Below are 16,950 nucleotides of genomic sequence, written 5' to 3' on the forward strand. Positions count from 1 at the left end.
TTAAGTTCTTTTGAAAAAAAAGACATTTTAAATTAAAATCTGACGGTGAAAGCTTGATGGTTAAAATGAGACGATTATAGGTCAAATGGAATATATTTGTAAAAGTTATCTTGCCAGTGTACGGTAACAGCCTTACATCAAATCGGGCTAGAGTGTCAACATTCGTACCCGATGAGTAGAACACCTGGCACAAATTGTTGTTTCCTATAGCTACCTAGCTGTGAAATAAATAGTATCAATGTTTTATGATCCTGAGACGGGATTCGCTTCACCCCGCTCTGCTCCAGTACATCACCAGCTGCTAAAAAGCATGTTGGTAGAAACCCACCGATACCCTCTGTCCACTTAGTTGGGGGAAAATTTCATAGCAGAACATCAAATTGAAATTCTGAGTGAATAAGCCCTAGTAGAGCTGCTGAATGTAGAGTTAAAATAATGCGGTGAGGTTTACATGTTTGGCCACGCGAGAAGCAGTTGAGGCCATCCTTCGGGGGGGGGGGGTGGGCACTGTGCCAACCTTGCAGTGCTAACCTTTACTGGGACAGTGCCAGGGATGGGTCCTAATGGAAGCCCCATTCGGGGGGGGGGGGGGGGGGGGGGGGAGCAGGGTGAATTGATTTGCGGTGTGGGGGGGCGGGGGGGGAAGCAGCAAACATTGAGTTGGGGGGGGTAGAGTTAATGCCAACGATACGTGAAAAACTGCCGATGAATGTCGATACCTCCGTGATGGGTGCTGGAACCATTATGCTGCAGTTCAGATTGGGGCGCCCTTTAAAGCTGGCACCCCAATCTCTGTGCACCTGACTGCCTGCCCCACCTGAATTATGTCGCAAACCATGCCCACTCATTTTGTTTTCTCCAAGAGACTCAATGTTTGGACAGAAAACTGGGGCTGTATTCTCCGAGCCGAAATTGTGATCGGCGCGGGGGCTGAGAATGGGCGTTTACGCCAAAATCCGGTCCGATGCCGCTCCCGCGATATTCCGGTCCAAATAGAATCACTCACGAATTGCGGGTGTGCGCGAACTACGCAGCATGGGTAGGGGTTCATTGACCTTCCCCCCCCCCCGCCCCCGTGATTCTCTGAGGAAAACTGGCCGAGTTCACAACGGCGTGGTTCTCACCACTTATTGGCCGGGAATATCGGGAACGGCCTGCGGCAGCTGCGGACTCAGTCTGCGGCCGCCCTGGTGGGGGGCGAGGGGATCGATAACCGTGGCGGGCCTCATGGACGGCCGGGGGGGGGGGGGGGGGGGGCGATCGGGCGTCACGGACCCGCGGCCGCGCGTGATCTCGGATGGGGGCCTACATTTCTGGTGCCGCTCCGCGGGCAGCCATTGCAGGCCGTCGCCGTGTGCATGCGCGGACCCCCGACTGGAGGTGTTGGGCCCTGTATCCGCAGCCAGAGCTGCGAAAAGCACTCCGGGGCCTTGCTAGCACCCTTCAGGTAGGAGAATCACTCAGGACTTTCTTCAGTAAAGTCCACAGTGCTTTGTTAGCGTTTTTACGCTGGCGTGGGGACATAGCCCCATTATTGGAGAATCCCGCCCTGGTCTTTGCAACAGGATGGTTACCATCCAGTTTTTAGTCTTGAGCCAGAAACTGCCACATTCTGGTAAGATTCCACCCAACACAGTTTTATGTGAAATTTTATCTTCAAAATTAAAATATATGTCATCATGAGTAATTATTTTTCTATTGATTATTTTAAATTAGCTTGAAAGGGGAATAAATTTTGCAATGCGGTTTAAAAACTCAAACCTTTTGTTTTTAAATCTTAATTTTCCTAGGAATGACACGTATTCTGCCAGAGTGAAAGCACTTCATCTTCAAAAGGCAACTTGCCTTTGGATTGGAACAGGAGGCGGTGACGTCCTATTATTAGATCTTTCCACTCATCAACCCATCCTGGTCATTGATAAATGTTGTCATTCAATTAGAAGTATGGTGACAGCACAAATTGGTAAGCCTTTGTGTCTGAGGAACTCTATTCATTGAATTCAAAGATAGGCTTAAGGTATCTTGAGAACAGCTGATATAATTGTAAAAACTATATGTGCATTTGTTTTAACTTGGGAATACTTGTTATCTTTTGGCCAGTTATTAGAAAATAATTGTAGCAGGCGGCATGTGGCGCAGTGGATAGCACTGGGACTGCGGCACTGAGGACCCGGGTTCGAATCCCGGCCCTGGGTCACTGTCCCTGTGGAGTTTGCACATTCTCTCCATGTCTGCGTGAGTTTCCCACAACCCAAAGATGTGCAGGTTAGGTGAATTGGCCATGCTAAATTGCCCCTTAATTGGGGAAAAAAAAAATTGGGTACTCTAAATTTAAAAAAATAATAATTGTAGTCACAACTGATTTAAATAAAACAGCTGGGGTCAGTAAAGTATCTCTAAACTTTTCCAGAGTAAATGCTATCTTGTTTGTTAGTGAATAAGATAGCCTTGTGGGCCTGGCACATTGGCACATATTGTTTGGTGCTGTTCCCTTCCACTCAATTATTCACATTCTGTTACATTTGCAGTTCTAACTATATATGCCAAGGAAATCTGCTCATCATTCTTAGTATGCAATACAGTAGATGATAAAAGGGTAGTCATGGATTTCTTCTGCTAGAGCAGTTACGACTGCACATCCACTGCAGGGAGAGTATAGTTACATCGATGTTTACATAGTGTCAATTTTTAAATTTGAACAGAAGGTCTATAATAGGAAATGTTCATGGGAAGCTTATGCAGAGGACAGATGTATAATAAATAATAATACATTCTTTTAATCTTTAGAATGCATGCATTGTTTTTATTAAAATATCCAAATTCTTTGTCCTTTAATATGTTTAATGCTTTCAAGCATTTTCTTTAAATCTTTAGAAAAGGGACACCTTCGCACTGTCATGTTGATCCTAGGAAATTTCTATAAGGATTATGATGAAAACAACAAACAGCAGAGTGGTACAGTTAATTTTATGAATATTCTATTGCAATAGTTTTAGAGGCAAACTGAACCTCTGTAAAAATATTAAGTTAACTTTTGGATGCTGTACAGCTGCAGTTGTGTAATTAAGCAAAGATTTCAATTTACATTATTGCATTGGCTAACATAGTATTCTATCATTGTTATAATTATACATTGCCAAGTTTATTAATTTACTGTGTTAACTATTTCATGACTCAAAGCCGCCAAACTTAATCTTGTGTGAAGGTTACCTATTAGCAATAACTGACGCACACTCTTTCTTGTTATTTCAACTGCTTTTGATTTCATGTTTCAGGATTGCAATCACAGCTGTTTGTTTGGGACATGAATCTTCCTTATGAGATCCAGAACCTGAAAAAGCACACAGATATGAGAAGAGAAATCATTGAAAAAATGAGGACTGGTTCATTGGAATGAGTGCACATTAGCAAATACACTTGTATACATTTTCTTCAATTAATTTAATGTTTTGTGTTAATTGAAGATATGAAATGGTAAACCTAACGTTTCAGCATTCTAGGTAAGCCATAAAAAGGTATTTTCAACATTGGATATTGCACACATAGGAGCCAAAATGCCTCATATACTTGTTCCATTGTGGAAACTCCCCTTGTAGAGATTGAAAGTAGTGACGTTGAGAAATCGTGCTGTTGTCCAAGCAGTCATATATTTTTGTTACTTTGTCATGAAGTTAGTTTAAGTATCTATATCTCTGAACTTTAGCACTTGTAATACAGCAGTAATATAAATAAATTTACAATTTGGATACTCGCCTAACCTGATTGATTTGTCAGTACAAGTGAATTCAGAAGTTAATGACCTTAATATAAAGTTGCGTGCCTTAACAGTACTGGTACCAGTACAACACTGGTTTTCGAATCCAAGAACATTCCCAATGGGATATTGCCATGGTGAGATCTGTGCCCAGCCAATTGATTCATTATTGAAACCTCAGGAATCTTGAGGGGTTGCCAAATTACAATAAACTGTGAATGTTCCTGATCAGTTGTTGGGAATGATGCGAAGAGCTCATCAGAAAGAGGGGCTAAATCGCTGGCTTTGAAAGCAGACCAAGCAGGCCAGCAGCACGGTTCAATTCCCGTAACAGCCTCCCCGAACAGGCGCCGGAATGTGGCGACTAGGGGCGTTTCACAGTAACTTAATTGAAGTCTACTCGTGACAATAAGCCATTTTCATTTTCATTTTTTTTTCAAAATGCAGCTAGTGATGTCTGGTGACTGGTACAGTAAAAGGGAGTCTGAATGCTAGTAACTGAATGAATGGGCGACATGGTAGCACAGTGGGTAACACTGTTGCTTCACAGCTAGCACGGTAGCATGGTGGTTAGTATAAATGCTTCACAGCTCCAGGGTCCCAGGTTCGATTCCCGGCTGGGTCACTGTCTGTGCGGAGTCTGCACGTCCTCCCCGTGTGTGCGTGGATTTCCTCCGGGTGCTCCGGTTTCCTCCCACAGTCCAAAGATGTGCGGGTTAGGTGGATTGGCCATGCTAAATTGCCCGTAGTGTCCTAAAAAGTAAGGTGGTGGGGGAGGGGGGTTGTTGGGTTACGGGTACAGGGGGGATACGTGGGTTTGAGTAGGGTGATCATTGCTCGGCACAACATCAAGGGCCGAAGGGCCTGTTCTGTGCTGTACTGTTCTATGTTCTATGTAGCTCCAGGGTGCCAGGTTCGATTCCCTGCTGGGTCACTGTCTGTGCGGAGTCTGCACGTTCTCCCCGTGTGTGCGTGGGTTTCCTCCAGGTGCTCTGGTTTCCTCCCATAGTCCAAAGATGTCCGAGTTAGGTGGATTGGCCATGATAAATTGTCCTTAGTGACCCAAAAGGGGATAGGAGGGGTTATTGGGTTACGGGGATAGAGCGGAGGTGAGGGCTTTTTAGTGGTCGGTGCAGACTCGATGGGCCGAATGGCCTCCTTCTGCACTGTATGTTCTAATGACTGGACATTCAAAGCTCCGTTTGTTGACTTTTAAGGTGGCAATGCTATTCTCGAAAGTTGGTAATTGAGAATTTCCCTGTTTGGTGTTCCAGGGAACTTTCTACAGACAACATGCCTGGCAAGATATAGCAACCACATTTAACTCGCTAATCACAGTCTGCCTAGGGACAGAGATTAGAAGGTGGAAACCTTCAATAAGCTGCCACAATTAGACTAAATAACAGTTCCATTTATCAAGTGTCCGCCACAAGTATTACCAAATAGCAAGTATTACCAAATGGATGGTTGTATATGCACTGCTGGATCTTGCAAACTCTCTCAAGACCTTGCAGTCTAACCATGCAACCCACAAAGGTACATATTTTCGCTGAAAACTATTATAATAAGCTTGGCACATCAGAAAATACAAAGGATTTTACACATAAAAACACAACATAGTTTCATGATGCCTTTATGATGAGTGTCAGTTTCGACAGGTCTATCACTACCCATGTGCTCTTTCAATTTGCAACATACCCGGAATACTCCTCTGAAAAATAACACCTCCTGCAAGGGAACAACTCCATACATGAGGAAGCTTCAGAAATTATGCGTTTGTGACTCCAGTGAAGAAAATTACATCCTACAATCTTCTGTGTTAGAGCAGCTCTTCTCCAGGGTTCAAATCCCACCATGACAGATTTGAATTTGAATTCAGTAAAAATGTAAAGATCTAATGAGGACCATGAAACTATTGTCAATGATTGTGAAGACCCATCCGGTTCACTAATGTCAATTGCTTCACAGCTCCAGGGTCCCAGGTTCGATTCCCTGCTTGGGTCACTGTCTGTGCAGGGTCTGCACGTTCTCCCCGTGTCTGCATAGGTTTCCTCCGGGTGCTCAGGTTTCCTCCCACAGTCCAAAGATGTGTAGGTCAAGTGGATTGACTATGCTAAATTGTCCTTAGTGTCCAAAAAGGTTGGGTGGGGTTACTGGGTTAAAGGGATAGAGTGATGGTGTGGGCTTGGGTACGGTGCTCTTTCCAAGACCCGGTGCAGACTTGATGGGCTGGAGGGCCTCCTTCTGCACTGTAAATTCTATGACCTATGAAGGAAATCTCTGTGCAGACTTGGTCTTTCCTACATACGATTCCAGGCCCGCAGTGGTTGACTCTTAAATGCCCTCTGAACTGGCTTTGCAAGCCACTCAGTACAAGGGCAATTAAGGCTGGGCAACAAATACCGGGCCAGCCAGAGACCCCCACATCCCATGAAAGAATAAGGAACAAAAAGAATACACAGGCACACAAACGACATACATAGTTAGCAAATAGCAGTGCAAGATTTGTTGGAATGTTTCTCTTGAAGTAGCTATTGCAACATTGATCACATTTTTACACTTTTAAACCTGCAAAAGCAGCTTGCAGTACTCCAAGTGGGCCAGAACAAGACTGTATCCTCTGCCACTTTTTAAACCATTGTTTGAAGGGATTATCAGAGCTGAACATGTCCTGGAGGATACAGTTAACGAGGTTGAGGAGACAGCTACTGGTGAGTGATAGATGAGGAGGAGATTATGGTGGTAGGAGAGGAGGAACAGCGTCTTTCTGGATGATGGCAAATATCACTGTCTTTTGGGAAATGGCAGCATAGTGAAGATGAAAACGTGGGCAGCACATTAACTTGTGGTACAGAGGACGCCAGACTGAAGTTAAGCAAAGATAAAAAGAAATTGATTGCACAGCTAATGCAGCCCAAACTGTAATGGGAGAATCATCCCTAATGTGCTGGTTAACTGCATCAGAGGGTCTTCCTCACCAACTGGCCTCCTTCTGACATGTAGCTTGACTCGGCAATTCTGACAGCCATTGGTGGGAAAGCTTGTCCATTTCTGTAGACGGGTTAGTGACATCATGGTGGGTGCGGTCAATCTGTGCTGCCTTTTCTTTGCACCATGAAATATGGATTGCGAGGGAGGGGTGGATTGTGAAGCATCTGCCGGTGAAAAGACAATAATCTTAAGGGTGTTTCAACTTGCACACCTCTGGTTAGTCACGTCCTCAGGTGGTACAAATGTTGATATTGTGGGAGAAGGATTGGTACTCACACCATCTTTAAATATCTTTGATGTAAAGAGTTTCTGTGTAACCAGTTCTTGATATTAATAACAAAGATTCATGTATATTTAATGAGCTTCCCACTGAAAAGGAATGGGAGTGATTGATACACAGATATAGAGGGTAGGGCAGCATTTTCAGCTGGGATCAGACATGGCTGACAACTATTTGTCGGGCGCCGCCACAGTTGGGGGAGCCATTCCGCTGGCAGGGGGGGCTTCGGCGGGGGCTGGAGGGACTGCGGGGGGGACGGGGGTGGCGAGGGGGTTAAAGGTGGCAATGTTTGGCAGGCCAGGTCCGCGTGTGGCCAATGCCATGTTGCACTGCATGGCCGCCGCCGTGCGCGGCCACAGACCCGGCCATTCTGTGGCCATATCCACAGGTAAAGCCAGGGGCTTTCCACTGCGCGGCTGCTAGCTCCCACCGGGCGGAGGATCGGTGCGGAAGCAGCGCCGAATTTCTGGTCGTAAGACCAGACCGATCCTCCGGACATAGCCGCAGAATCGGAGAATCCAGCCCATGGAATCCAGGCAGGATTGAAATTCATTACTTTGTATTTCAGCCCTCTTGCGATAAAGGCCACATTACATCAGCCAATTTGATGGCCTCTATTACCATACACACACATCTCTTCTCGGTGCCTTGCCATTAAGAAAACATTCAAGTTTGTCTTTCTTGAATCCAAAGTAAATGATTTCACACGGCACTCAAACTGCCACAGTTTTGCAATTTACTCAGTCTGTTCATTACCCTCTATAATCTCTTAGGGCCATCTACACAGCTTACCCTGCCTCCCAACTCAATGGCAACTAGAATAAACTTGGCTATACAATTTCCAATTTCTTCATTCAAATCATTTGGGCGATGTAAAAAGAAAATGGAGCCAGTGCAGATCCTGCCAATTAGCGTAATGATCATAATCCCTAATTTCTCCTACCTTTAATCAATTAGCAACTCATGCACAAGGTTGCAGCAGATTTTATTTTTGTGAATAATTTATTCTGTGAAACTTTATATAATGAAGTCCATATAGACAACATCCATAAACATTCCCCCATTTCCAGCATGTTGGGATCTCATCCAAAATCTCAGCTCGATTAGTCAGACATAACCCACCTTCACATCGGGGGAGGAGCTGAGCGGGAGGAATCCAGGATGCAGTCTGGGATGATAGGTGGTATAAAACTTTCCTCAGGGATCTGCGGCCTTCACATTTGAGAGCGGAGATAAGCGGGAGAAATCTGGAGTGCAGTCTGGGAAGGTGAGTGGTGTCTGTGAGTCTCTCTGTGGTTTCAAATTGTGGGGGGAAGAAACTGACAAGCGACACCACAGTAAAGCTGTGACCCGATTGGCTGGTAGGGAATCTGTGTTAAATAAGAAAAAAATAATTGAAAAACTGATTAAAACTAATTAATTAACTAGGTAGAGGAGTAACTAAACCTGAGGGCGGAGATTAGTATTTAGCATTTAATTTTACAGTAGAAATCTAGCGCCAGGGACCATATAGTTAATTGTAACTTAATCTAAGAATTTAAAAAGTATTTATTGTAAATTAACTAGTGCTTAACTCTCACTCAGCGGGGTGCAGTGCTCTAACTGTGAGATGTGGGAGGTCCGTGATGCTTCCAGCATTCCGGTTGTCTACGTCTGCAGGAAGTGTAACAATGGTTTGGTTGGAGCGGCAGTTGGATGCTCTTAAGATAATGCAGGTGGCAGAAAGCATCATAGACAGGAGCAAAGTGCAGGCAGAAAGATGGGTGACCGCTAGAAAGGGCAGGCAGTCAGTGCAGGAATCCCCTGTGGCTGTCCCCCTCTTTATGAAGTATACCATTTTGGATACTGTTGGGGGGGATAGCTATCAGGGGAAAAAAACAGCAGCAGACAGAGCGGTAGCACCGGTGCTGGCTCTGATATTCAGCAGGGACGACCAAAGTGCAGGAGAGTTGTAGTTGCAGGGGACTCTATAGTCAGGGGCATTGATAGGCACTTCTGTGGACGTGAAAGAGACTCCAGGATGATATGTTTCCTTCCTGGTGCCAGGGTCCAGAATGTCTCTGAAGGGTAAGGGGCATTCTGAAGGGGGAGGGTGAACGGCAGAGGCTGTGATACATATTGGTACTAATGACATAAGCAGTAAGGGGGACAAGGTGCTGCAGCAGAATTTCAGGGAGTTAGGTAGAAAGTTACAAGACAGGACCTCGGGATTACTCTCTGTGTCGTGTGCGAGAGGGGGAACGGGGGCACGATAGCGGCAACCGTCCTGGACTGACACACCGCTGCAAAGTGGTCTTTCTTGCCACAAGCTTTCCAGGTCGCGGTGCGGGCCGGGCAGTGTTGGCGGGGGTGCTTCTGCTGACCACAGAAGTAAACAGCGGGGACCCCCAGGGAGGCGAGCAGCGCCGGCGTCGTCTGCGTGGGCGGCTGCTGGGGGAGCCAGTTGCAGGGTCCACGAGGGGTAGGACGGGTGTGCCTGCGGGGCCATTTGCGGGGTCCACGAGGGGTAGGACAGGTGGGCCGAGCGGCTAGCGGAGTAAGATTGCGCACTATAGGAGGCGGCCGTCATGGAAAGCGCCAGAGTCTTTGTGGCCGCGAGGTCGAGGGCGGTCCCTTCCAGCAGTCGTTGCCGGATGGGGTCCAATGCAATGCCTGTAACAAAGGCATCGCACATGAGTAAGTCAGAGTGTTCCGTGGCTGTGAGGGCCCGGCAGTCGCAGTCTCGTATAAGGGCCCTCCAGAAGTCCTCAATCGACTCACCCGGCTGCTGGACGCGAGTAGAGAGTTGATGCTTCGCAAACAGGGTGTTTGTCAACTGTGCATAGTTCTCCTTGAGCAGTTCTATAGCTCTGGTGTAATCAGTCGCATCTTGAATTAGCAGGAAGACACTGGAGCTAAGTCTCGAGTACAGGAGTTGCTTTTTCTGAGCCTCCATCGGGGGAGGGTCAGCTGAAGAGATGTAGGCCTCGAAGACTGCAAGCCAGTGAACAAAGTCTTTCCTGGAGTGAGGCGATTGCGGATCCAGCTGCAGACGGTCAGGCTTGATCCTGATGTCCATGGTGTACGGAAAATCACACAGCAATAAATTGTGGCGCTAACAATTGCACTCAAAGACGAGAGACATGTACAATCGAGGCTTTATTGCTGTGTGATGCTATTCCTCCGGCTGCAACTGAAGACTAGGGTGTGAGTGACTCACGCATATTTATGCACAAGCTCCCTGTGGGCAGAGCTAGCCAGCAGGGGCTTACCGGAGGAACCTGTATTACAGGTACAGCCATACATCCCCCTACTGCAATATGCATATCTACAGTGGTTATCACCACACCGGCCGGCAAAGTCCTTTCAGCCCCGGCTGGCATGGCGCCAAAGGCCGTTCACGCCAGCCGGCAGAGCGGGAACCACTCCAGCGTGGGCCTAGTCCCTTAATGTGAGGGCTTGGCCCCTAAAGGTGCGGAGACGTCCGCACCTTTGGGGCAGCCCGACGCCAGAGTGGTTCAAGCCACTCCAACATGCCGGGACCCTCCGCCCCGTCGGGTGGGGGAGAATCCCGGCCCATGTTCCGTATACTGTGTGCTTTTTGGTACAACACTCTCAGTCCTGCATTGACCACCTCCCTTCTCACACACTTGTCACCTTTTTTGCTCTGCCTGAGGGTGATGTTATTCTCTTAATTTTGTTCTCTAGTCCCCCTTCAGTTATTACACCTTCTAAGCTAACACTCTGGGCCCACCCCTCTGCCATACGAGTTTAAATCCACCCGAGTGACTCTAGCAAACCTCCCAACCTCCCGATGGTGCCACCTTCCCCCTCCATCGGTGCTCTCACAGTGATCCTCAGTCTTCCTAACATGCTCTGCTGCTATGTCGAGGTGTTTCTCCAGGATGCACATAAAAGGTGGAAGCAGCCTGCTGCGTATTGCGTCCCGTGACCTTTGATGCCCTTGATGGGCATCCTCTGGAGGGCTTGGGGATGGGGGGCCCCTGCTGACTTGCCAGTGGGACTTGGTTTGCCGTGCACCCTGTTCCACACGCTGACTCCGAGATGCATCGTTGTCAGGCGGTGGGGGGGGGGGGGGGGGGGGGTGGCAGTGAGGGTGTGGGGGGGACTCAGGATGCTGGTGACCGCCACCAACTCTCTGTAGGAAGTTTCCAGTTTGGCCTCCCGTGCTCCCTCCTCCTGGTCAGTACCCATAGAGCCCTGGGCATCGCCTCAGGTCACAGGCAGCTGGATTGAGCTCCGGCTACCTCTGCATCACCTGGCTCTGCCAGCCCTGGTGGCTTCCCAGTGTCTGCACCATGGTGTTGATGCGCTCAGCAATCCTACTCCGTGAGCAGGTCATGCTCCACTGCCCTCGCCAGCGTTCACGTACGTCTGGGACATGGCCGTCAGCGATCGGGACACGCTCAGAAACGCCTCAGCCATGTCCCCCTGAGACTGGGACATGCAACCTGGCACCTCGGCAATGCCCACCTGAGTCTGGGACATGCTCCTGAGTGCCTCGGAAAGATCTACTTGCTTCTGGGAAACGTCACCAGCTGGGCCACGTCTTGGACACAATCTCTCATGCTGCTGACATTGTGCTCCAGGCTCTCCACTGTGGTTGACACCCTAGTAGTGTTGGCCTCAGCGCCACACATTTCTAATGCTATCTCCTGTGCCCGTAGCCTTTGGGACTCCTCCAATCAGCAATGGAGCCGCTGTAGCGTCGCTGACATCCCCTCTGAATCTCACGGTCGCATTGGCTCTGGGATAGCCTGGTCCTGAGGTTCAGCATCTGACTGGGACCCAGCTGAGTCCTGGGATCAAGGTAATCTCTGGCTGCTGTCCCCCTGGACATTCCTGCCTGCATCTGAATGCACCTGTAATTGTGCGGTGCTAACCAGATGCCCTAGATGCCTGTCTATCAATGTTACCCACCAAGGTGTGTGTCTCTGTGCTGCTGGAGGGTGGGGTTGACAGCTATGATACAATGATGGTGGCATTCTCAGAGCTCTCCTCTGAGATGTTCTCTTGGGAAGCGGGGGTGGGTGGGGGAGGGGGGCGGTTTCAGGGGCAATCAGGTTGGGCCGGGGTTGTGATCATGCAGGAGAAGAGACATTTGGTCAGTGGGAGGGAGGGATAACTCACGTGTGACAGGTCATCTGGGTGGGGGCCGGTGGATACTCATCTCCACGGTGTAGGCCAAACTCGACATTGGTGACTGATCTGTTCTCGGCCACTCCAGGGTAGTCGGGGGGATGACCCTGAGGTCCGGCACACCACCACTTGTCTGGGCCCTCTCCCATCTTTTGAGGGCCAACTTCTCCTGTGGAGACAGAGAGGAGGCATTGTAAACTGCACGTTTCATGCATCACGGCGGGGGGGGGGGGGGGGGGGGGTTAGGGGGTACTTGGGCTTGGCAGGGGATAGGCATGGGCACCAATGCTGGTCATGGATGGGGTGTGCTGGTGGATGCCAGGCAGTGCTGTGACATGTGGCAGTATTGTGCTGGGAGCGGGGGGGTGGACGTTAGCGCAGGGCCGTTTCGGGGCCCCCGGGGCTAGGAGGGGGGACTGGTGCCAGGCGCCCACTGGAGGTCGTTGAGCTCTTGTGGCACTGGGTGGCGGTCCTACTTGTCACACTCCCCTGCAACTGCCTCCCAGACAGCACTGGCTGCTCTGTGACCTCCGACCCCCTCCAGGGAATAGGGTGTCTGGCCTTGACTCCACCGCGTCCATTAGTCAGGCCAGGTCTGCATCTGCAAATCGTGGAATTGGTCTGCAAGGTGGCATGGTGGCTTGCTGTCTGGGGTTTGCTCTGCAGGACCGGTTTAAGTGCTGCTCCTCCTCGTTAGCGGGGAGTTGCCAAGCATGGTCCCGGCATTTCCCGCTTGCTACCACACTTAAAACAAATCTAGTCAGATGGCACCCTTGAACAATAACAAAACAGCTACTTCAGATACAGAGAAATATAGTCTAGCAATATAACATTATTGAACTGACCACTGTTATTAGTGTTTGAATCAAATTAGGTGAGTAATAAGGTGCAAAAACCCTTGTGGAAGGAGTTTATGAATCACTCAGCCTTACAAACAGGTACAGTTTTAATTTGCAAACAGGTAACTCTTGGAGATTGTCAGTGACAGGGAATTTGTGAGAGTAATTATAACAGCGTCATCTGGTTAGATTACTATGGGACATTTTTCATATTTTAAAATAGCCAGAAGCATTTCTCTTCCATCCCAAAGAATACATTACTGAAGCACTTACGTGTAATATGTATAATCCGGTTGCAATGTACTGAACCTATGAGAAAGCTAATAGTTATTACCAAACAATGCTCACAAGCATTATCATACAATAATTAATTAAATGTTAAAGTGACAAGATGCCACTTGACATTTTGTCCTCTGTTGACATCAGCACCTGTTCTTACGACTTACATTTAATTTTAAGCAATTTTATAGAAATGTTGAACTGAGTGAATATTTGTGAAAGGTGATGGGAAATTTAAGATCTATTTTAAACATTTTGAGTCCTCTCCGTCCATCAGAAACTTGGCACAGACTCAATATCCATAGCGAGTCGAAATACATGATTCTCTCCAGCATGATTGGTTCTTGGAACCTACCCCCTCCCTCAACCTCCGCCAGTGAGGTAATGGGGATGGTACCGGGAAAGCCAGTAAAATTCATGGTAATACATTCTCATTTCATTTTCATGTGGGGGTGGGGGGGGGGGGGGGGCGTGCGGGGATAGTTCCCGCAGCAACACGTCTCCACTGAGTCATCAGTGTGGGAGTTGGTAGAAACATAGTGTTGCCACTCTCACACTGCACAGGGATGAAGCGCTGAGTGTGCCCGTGGGTTTGCGGAACATGGCGCCATGAAATGACAAGATGGAGGATCTGGCGATGACCAAAGTGATGTGTCTACATACAGTGGTGAGCCATCTAAAGTAGTGCCTTTCTTCACCCATGTCCTCAGTTTCCTACTCTTCCTCACCCTCCTATTACATTTAGGTGTGCCCAGGATCTGCCCAGGATCCATAGCTGAGGTTGAGGTGGTCTGCCGCCTTCCATATCCTGCTGCCTGAGATGGCATTGGTGGGAGTCCCCTGGAGGGCTGGACCTTGAGGATCTGGGCATACTCTCAAACAGCACAGGTGCTCCAGTGCTGTCGTCCTTCGTGTGCAGGGCTGGAGGTGTTTTTCTCCCAGGGAAGGGCGTGGTTAGATCGGCTGGACAACCCCACCCAGGTGCCATGGGTGGAGGGCCCTGGGCTGTGCCCCTAGTGATCCTCTTCTCTTTGGGTGTGGAGGTCCCTGAGCTTCTCCATGGGGTAGAGGGGCAGCTGCTGCTCTGGTGCAGACGCTTTTGGATTCCCAGCACAACAGCACCTTCACCAGGAAAGTAAGGCCTCAGCGATAGAGGTCATGCCCTCAGCCATGGAGCGGATACCCCGCCATGGAGTGCATGATCTACACCAATATCTCCACTGCGGACGCCACCCTCACAGTTTTGGCCTCATTGCGTTGGAATGACAGCACCATCACTTCGGACTTGAGGTGATTGGTCATAAATCCTTTCTCACTGTCCAAAATGCTCTTTTTTCTTAACAATATTGCAGACATTCCAACCCAGTTAAAATTAAGTTATTTAAACAGAACTATTTATTATAAACCTTTGATGGCAAATCAGTAAGTACAAATATCATTGAAAGTGACTTCCACTTTTCGTGTGGTATTGCTGTTTGACCAAATGTTGGTCTTAATCTCGTGTGGTGGGATGCAAAGGGGTCAAATTTGTTCAATGGTTGTAGAACTGCATTCTGTGCCCTACAAAAAGATGTTGAGGCTTGGCCATTTGACACCACAAAGGGGGCTGGTTTAGCACAGGGCTAAATCGCTGGCTTTGAAAGCAGACCAAGGCAGGCCAGCAGCACGGTTCAATTCCCATACCAGCCTCCCCGAACAGGCGCCAGAATGTGGCGACTAGGGGCTTTTCACAGTAACTTCATTTGAAGCCTACTTGTGACAATTAGCGATTTTCATTTCATTTCAAAGCCGGCCTCTTGTGCCCATTCTTAATTCTGTATGCAGTTTGTTTCACTTTCTGTGTGTTACACCTTATTGAGATAATTTGCACATAATTCTAAATTAATATTTGTGTACCACAAATTATTTTAAAATCCATTGTTTTAAATCCTAGAATCCCTTCATGTATTTAACCATCAGGAATCAAATGGAGTCTCTTTTGGTTTGAAATTGGGCTGGGCTTTGACCAGCCCTCTAGAACTGGTAAAATGGCAGGAAAGTCTAATGCTGTTCTGCTGCCGTGGGACATTCCCAGAAGTGGGAATGGCAGCAACATAGCCCACTGGCGACTGGAAGTAGTGGGCTAATTATTTTAATTAAGTTGTTAATTGACAGCCACTCTCTACATGGTTGACGTTTCCCTGACATCAGCATGGTGCCCCACTATGTAAGGAGATCACCAATCGGTGACCAAGAGTGCGGTGGGAGACGCTTCCTTCTATAACCAACAGAACGCTCCCTGTCCCCCCTGTCCTCTGCCCCCGCTGGCAATGGCCACCCCTGCGGGAGGGCTCACCTTTCAATTGCCTGATCTGCTTGCACATTAACAAAAGTACTTGATCACCCTACATGGGTACCACAACAGGGAGGCACCCTTTCCTTGTCTCTGCAGTCTTTTCTATTGGTGGAGCTGTCAGGTTGCTAGTCTTCTGATTGAACCGTCAGCTCTAAGATGTAGGCCGCCGACCTGAGTTGGATGGCTGCCAGTAAAATCACCCCAGGTTCCGGTTGTCCTCCAGCTGCGGGGTCATGACTTGCTTTTGGTCCCATTGTCGGGACTTCCTCCCTGCTGGTAAGATCCATCCCTATATTACATTTGCTTTAATGAACGATAAATCCACACTCATTTATTAGTCTGATGCACTTTCAGAATAAATGTCTCCTCTTGACCTTGTCAATGAGATGTTAACATTTCATGGGTGATTTATGGGTGCTCCACAGTAGGGCATTTACTGATTAAGTTGTTTGGCATCTGGTGCAAATAGTTGGAGTGTGTGCCACAGATGACTAGATATAGCTCAAATTTGCAGGTGAGGTCTCATGCATGCCGCAAAATAAATATTTGCATATTCCAGGGGCCAACTGTATGAATTTGATGTTCTGGTTGACCATCTGTGGACCCTCCCCATGGGGATGGCTGTTAGATCATCATTATAATAAATGGCCAGATATAATTTTGTTACCCCATTTATGTTGAGAAGATGCAAATAAAATTAACTCTCTTTTAATTGTGAAGTCCTTCCAATGTCCAGCTGACTTTTGTGAACATTTCAATGTTTCCCCCCCAAAACCTATTGGACTTGCTGCCTCAAAACCCACCTCAGCACTTTTTGAGTCACCTGCCCAAACCTTTCTCCCCTCCCTGCATTGTGTCCACTTGTTGTCTCTGGAAAGCACTTTGGGCCATCATGTTATTTGAAAGGTGCTATAGAAATGGAAAATGGTCAATATTTTTGTTAATCTGTTTACTGTTGTGTAAAAGGTACATATCAAAGTTGCAACCTTTATTTACATTAAGAATGTAGCGAAGTTGAATGCACGGCATAATTTTATGCGTTGAATTCATCACTTCTTATTTAACTTTCTCATTCTATGCAAATCTGATTGGGAGCAGTTAGGATATAAAAGACTTCAATGAGGAGCCAGTTAGCTCACTGTTGCTGCTCAGTCTTTAACTGAAACAATGAAATACTTCATGCTTTCTGTTTTCTGGGTTCTGATTCTTTTTGAAGGTAAGTTATTTTTCCCCACACATTATTGTGTCTAACACCTAAACAGAAATAATATGAAATATATATTATGTTAAAAACATATTCATATTTACCTGTTTTATAACAATTTATTAAATG

General features: G+C 47.6%; 2 protein-coding genes across 2 annotated transcripts in view; both read left to right on the plus strand.

Annotated features, from left to right (window-relative positions):
• The window catches only part of lrrk2 (leucine-rich repeat kinase 2), a 184,732-nt gene extending 180,981 nt beyond the window's left edge, over positions 1-3,751 (plus strand). Inside the window, exons 50-52 of the mRNA XM_038812210.1 lie at positions 1,791-1,963; positions 2,875-2,955; positions 3,276-3,751. Of these exons, the coding sequence (XP_038668138.1) occupies positions 1,791-1,963; positions 2,875-2,955; positions 3,276-3,397 (376 nt within the window). The 3' untranslated portion in view covers positions 3,398-3,751. The remainder of the gene's footprint in view (positions 1-1,790; positions 1,964-2,874; positions 2,956-3,275) is intronic.
• Positions 3,752-16,784: 13,033 nt separating this feature from the next.
• Positions 16,785-16,950, plus strand: part of LOC119973787 (mucin-6-like) — a 42,608-nt gene continuing 42,442 nt past the window's right edge. The window contains exon 1 of the mRNA XM_038812211.1: positions 16,785-16,833. Coding sequence (XP_038668139.1) covers positions 16,785-16,833 — 49 coding nt within the window. The remainder of the gene's footprint in view (positions 16,834-16,950) is intronic.

Source organism: Scyliorhinus canicula, chromosome 11, assembly GCF_902713615.1.
Source record: "Scyliorhinus canicula chromosome 11, sScyCan1.1, whole genome shotgun sequence".
Lineage (NCBI taxonomy): Eukaryota > Metazoa > Chordata > Chondrichthyes > Carcharhiniformes > Scyliorhinidae > Scyliorhinus > Scyliorhinus canicula.